Here is a 5,754-nt window from a genome sequence, read left to right as displayed (position 1 = left end):
ATCATGGCTTATGACTGAGTTCTTCTTTAATGTTTAGGTAAAGGCCTGTGTTAACCCTGCACTGATGAATCGCGTTTAAATGTGTGTGCCATGCGTGTATGTATACCCCGAAGTTCATGCCACATATAATAGGTTAACACTCGAATAGGATTAACACACCTTCCATTTTCACATTCTTACTACCTGTTGATCTTTTAGTATGACCCTGAACAGTCGGCCAACCTCATGCAATAAACTCGAGTGCCCCGCCCTAAAGGCAGTTTATGATCCATCATTTCCATAGGGCGTAGCCAAATAGATGTAGCTAATGATCAATAAAAAAAAATCATACTACGTGAGTAAAACCACTGACTTTTGACAATAGAATTCAACATGGAAAATAGAGATAACACCTTTTACAATAGTGGACATTATACTAGGCCAGGTGGACGCAAAGGAATATTTTGCCCAAGATTTTGAAGGAAGAAGACACTGTGAACTGCTGGCAAGTGAGGATTGGGACGATAAACATGGTTCAATATGTTATTAAAAATGTATATGTACACTAATACAACAACATTATAGGTTTGTCTAATTTGTGTATGGAAAAAATGGGTCAGTGAACAGTGCAAGCAGGAACAGGACAATAGTCCACACTGTGTTAGGAGGTGAACATGATAACTCCCACCAATCCCTTGTATGAACCCATGCCATAAAAAGAGATAAGGATGAGATGCTGCATTTGAATAGACCACAGTGCATTTCAGTTTCAAATACTATCCTATCTGTCTTGGCGTTGGGATCTTTGGGACGTTTGCAAGCTTTTTTCTCTTGAACAATGGAGTTTGAACTTCCCTGACCATATCTGACGGAATAATCTGCACTACCGTGACCATGATTCGAGTGGATTTACGGGCGCTCACTCAACCTATTGGCATCTTGCGAATCGTAGCTACCATTTTGACTTGCATTTCATTCAGCCTGGTGGCGTCAGTTGGATATGTCACCAACTCGTACTGGTCATGGTGCATGTTTACCTGGAGCATCTGCTTCATTGTCTCCCTCGCTATAATAGTCATGGAGTTTACGACAATTCACACCAAAGCACCTTTTGGATGGGAAGACTTCACCGCTGCCTTTGCGATGTTAGCAAGTCTCATGATCTTCACTGCATCCATTATTTATCCGTCCTTTTTCGCTTGTAAAGGAGAAAGCGGGTCACCGTGCCAACGCCAGATTGGGGCTTCTGTGTTGTCCTGGATATGTGTCTTGGTGTATGTCGGCGAGGTGGTTCTAACCAGGATCAAACCACAAGGGGAAAACATTGGGTTCCTCTCAACATTACCAGGCATAATGAAAATGCTAGAGACATTCATAGCATGCATCATCTTCACCTCGATGGACATTAATCACTACTCCAAGGCACCAGAGTTAGAGTGGTGTGTGTCAGTGTATTCTTTATGCTTCATTTTTTCCATTGCAATTATTGTAATCTGCACTGCTCAGCTGACCTCACACTCACCGATCTCATTTGAAAAGGTGGTGATTGTCTACAACATAATGGCGACACTCATGTACATGACCGCCATGGTCATATGGCCGCTGTACGGTTTCAAGAAAAACCCCAAACCTGCATCCTGCGGTTCCGTGTGTACATGGGATAAACTTGTTGTAATCACCATCATGACTATTTTCAACACTATTGTTTATATACTGGACAGTGCCTACTCTATTTACCTGGTGTTTTTTGTGGGAAGAGAGTAAAAGTTATTTCTGATTTTACTGAAGAATCAAGACGTAATTGAAGTTGGTTAATGATTAGAAAACATCAAGGACTTCAAGGACTGCCATAAAAAAGTGTCATGGTGGTTTCAGTGTGATGTCAATACTATACAAGCAAAATGCCAATGCAAAACTCCACGAGGCCAGAGCGGCGCATTGGGGAAAACAAAGTATTGCAAAAGTTCAATAGTGAACAAGAATGCTAAAATGTAACTGATGCCAGAATAATCAAGTGCATATAATACATATTTTATTGATCTGTATATATAAATGTAATCATAAGCCTCAAAGCAAAAGCCTTTGATACTACTGTATAAAAAACATATACTGTAATCACACCAGAATTCTTTATCATAAACTTTATCTGATGTAGATTAAATGGTTAAATCTGTTTAAACCGAACCTCCAAATAGTCTGCTTGTTGTTTTTTTTTTTGTTTTTTTACAGTTTATGAAATACTTTCCTGTTTTGACATAATAGACTAAAGACATTTTTACATTGAAACGCACTCTGCAACTAACACCCAAATTCAGACTATGTACGGTCTAAAACCTTTTGCTTTTGCCTTACCTGAGGGCTGCCATCTGCGCTTCTACAGCAGGGCCACTAGAGGTCATCAGGACTCTTTGTTCAGACAGTCATGGCCATTTCCACCGTCACTTTAGGTAAGTTTCCATTCTTGGTCCATCGAAACTAAAGTGGAAAAAAAAATAAAAAAAAATGGTTGGCATTTGTAAATTTGTTGTCCGCACTACATCAGGAAAATTAGTAAACAAGCCAATTCAATGTTACCTTTCCAACATTTGCACACTTGCTCCGTCACACTTTTGTCACTGCATTCCTCTCAATCATATAGCCTATTCACAGCTTAATATAATGAAGCCCATTCAAATATGTATCGTTAAAAGCCCTGAGAAATGCAGGCACAATGTGTATTTCACTGTTTTAAAAGTTGCATGTGGTCAGTGGAGTGTGACCATTGTAGGACCAGAGAATCCTAAGTTACCACGCACACATATGAACCATGCGTCACTCAGATTCACACCCACTCTGTTTCCCTTTTCATGCACATTATCTTCCATTATACTTCTGCAGTGGTGAGTGACATTTGCTTGAGCGCCCCAATCACCTAGCACCCTTCTGTGGCTGGAGGAACACACTGACTGCCAATCATTGTAGGCCGTAAGCAAGGTAGCAAGGCAACTGCAGTATTCTTCTTACAAAGCTGAATCATTTGCTTTAACACTGTATCACAACTGCATCATTAACAGCCATGACAGGACAGTGTGACGTGAGCTGGGCCATTTATGGCAATCACTAAACCTGCAGTCAACCTCAGCGAATGTTATTGCACTATAGAGTAAACAAAAGAATCACATGGACAAAATAGGCCTGACACTTTTGCAGCTGCTCATGTAATGATTCACTCCGGACTGGAGCAATGTACTTTTCAACAATTATTTGTTGTTATGCAGTAAGATTTTATATTGTCTCTAAAGTTTCAAGGACCCTTGTTACTAAACGCAACAATGAAAAACAGCACAATTTTTTTTTAATCACTTCTACGCAGTGTTAAAGCTACACTGCGTAGAATTTCACCAAAAAATAAAATTGAAAAACAATCTTTTATTTTATGACAGATATTTTCAGCATTGAAAAATGCCTCAAACAAACATGTGATTTTGCTGTGGGTGGCTCAGCTCTCCTAAGACATGACATAGCTTTGCCGGGAGTGGGTACGTCTCCTGCTCGTTTCCATGGAGATGTCGACTAATGTCAGCAGAATTTGAGATTTAAACAGGTTAGGTTCCCATCGAAATCCATCCTTTGATTTCTCACTGCAGAAATAGCATTTTCTGTCAAGCTGGTCATTAGGAGCATGTTTTGTACTGATGGCAACAGTATAGTCCAAAATGTTACACAGTGTACCTTTAATGTATCATATGCCCAATATTCCCAGTGGATGAGTTAACCCATAACAACTGGTTGAAGTGCTGGGCACTATAGTTAAATTGAAGCAGAATCAAATCTAATCTAAGACTGTTGTATTTTGGGTGGCAGAAACCACTGGGGCACTCACACAATCACCCAAAACTTCATTTCTCTTGAATGTGATATTGAGCCCTTAGTCAATGTCAGTTTTATGTGTGGGTGCCAGAAAAAAGAAAAGGTTAAAGTAAAGTGTCCATTTTATAGGCCTCCATACTTTGTTGAGGATAGGCTTTGTTATTGAGTATAGTCTACATCTTTACCACTGCACCCTGTCAAATGTGTTTTTAACAGCTCTAGTAAAGTAGCCTTGTTCCACGAACCCTGAGAATCAAAATATTTGGGTGTCTGACTGAGCCTGGGGGAATGTGCTGCTTGATATAAAACAGTTGGAAAACTATATAAAGAAAAAAGTGCACAAGCTTCTATTAAAAATATAATGTACGGAAACACGTTGAGTCTCGAGTCTCAGAAGTCACTGAAGAGTGCCTTGAAGTGTGTGTTACAAATGTCCAACCACAAAGTTACTACATTAAAGGCATTTGCTTTATATACTCCGCATTTCCATAATGCGAGTTTGTAGTTTCATCTTCTTCAGCAAACGGCTTTTACCGCCCTCATACGTTGTAGTTGAACTTGCAGTGGCTTCACGAAGTTTAGCGCTACAGAATATCATAACAACTCCTTTACTTTATATTTTTCCTCTCTAGTCTAATTAGAGCATGTTTTGATTCATTCCTGTGCATTTATTTGGCGTTGGATAGGCAGAAAGAATACAGTAGTTCTTCTATAAAATATTACCTCCATTCAACAGAATATGTAAAGAAAACTATGCGCTTACTAAACTCTAATGCACAAATCCAGAAACAGTACACTTAAGTTTATTTCAGGTAAACAACTTCAAGTCATCATGATACTGTTTGGTTGACTGTATCAGGTCAGTGATAACAGTAAGACCTGCGGTTTTCTGTCAAATGTAAATTGGTCTCTTTTCAGTTAAAGGTTTCAAAAGACAAGCTAAATAATCTGCTAAAAACATCACTAAAAAAGCTTCGCATTAAGGAACCATTTACCCAGTAGAATAGATGCTCGACCGGCGCGTAGGCCACCTATTTGTCTATGCACGGTCTCTTGTGTGGTAACCTTGAGGACGGGCGCAACGTAAATGCCACTGCGCACAGAGCAGTAATGAGCCGTGTCATTGCCCTGACCACATGAGCGCCACAATGGACATCACTGTCTCGCTCACACAGCTGGGTGGCACTGTTCATTTTCACAGCAAATGTCCCTAAATCTGCCTCTTTCACAGGTTTGACTGGACTATGCATACATACAAGACACTCAGTGCTCTTTACTCTCCAGATGAAAAGTCTCTGGACTCGCCTCTGTTCATGCATGTTTTAATTGGAAACGCTCTCTCTCTCCCCTTTGCTGATGTCATTAGGTGCTGATTTTTGGGATTTGAAGATCCAGACAGCTGCACCTGACTCGTTCTCTCATTTGAGCACTGGCATTGTCTCCACGACAATGCAGCTTTTCTAGCTTTTTTAGTCCGATTAAACTCCCCTCTCTGTGCCAACCTTTAAACTAATTTCGGCTGAATTAGTTTTACTGGTTTTGCTCAAAGCTAATAGCAGATTTTAAGTTATACAACCTAAAATGCTAAAAGTGGTTTCATAGAGTTTTATTAGTGGAATAAAGATGATATAAATTTCCCAATCCTTTCCCCTATATTTTTATGTTGAAGTTGTTCATATTGTTATTTATCTCTCCACTCACTGCCTCCATTAAAGAAGCTTACATCCAGGCAACCCGCTTCTGTTTCACTGAAGAGCACAATATTAACATTTACTAGATTGACATTTACTAGAATGCGGCCATATAATTTGTGCTTTCGTGGAAAGGAGGGAGAGGCTGGTGCGTGCTCTACTCTGGACTGTGAAGTAAATGCCGTTTTCCCAGTGGGTGGGACTTTCACATCCAAAGGCAGAGGGTTGTGGCCGT

At 40.0% G+C, this 5,754-nt stretch overlaps 1 protein-coding gene across 1 annotated transcript; it reads left to right on the top strand.

Moving 5' to 3' along the window:
* Nucleotides 1–873: 873 nt before the first annotated feature.
* On the top strand, nt 874–1,743 carry LOC306969513 (myeloid-associated differentiation marker homolog; the record flags this gene model as incomplete). Its single annotated transcript, XM_079565149.1, has 1 exon — nt 874–1,743. The coding sequence occupies one exon, from the start codon at nt 874–876 to the stop codon at nt 1,741–1,743; it is 870 nt and encodes a 289-aa protein (XP_079421275.1).
* Nucleotides 1,744–5,754: the final 4,011 nt, after the last annotated feature.

This window comes from Gobius niger (genome assembly GCF_951799975.1).
Source record: "Gobius niger genome assembly, chromosome: 10".
NCBI classification, from domain to species: domain Eukaryota; kingdom Metazoa; phylum Chordata; class Actinopteri; order Gobiiformes; family Gobiidae; genus Gobius; species Gobius niger.
This window is presented reverse-complemented; position numbering and strand designations above follow the sequence as displayed.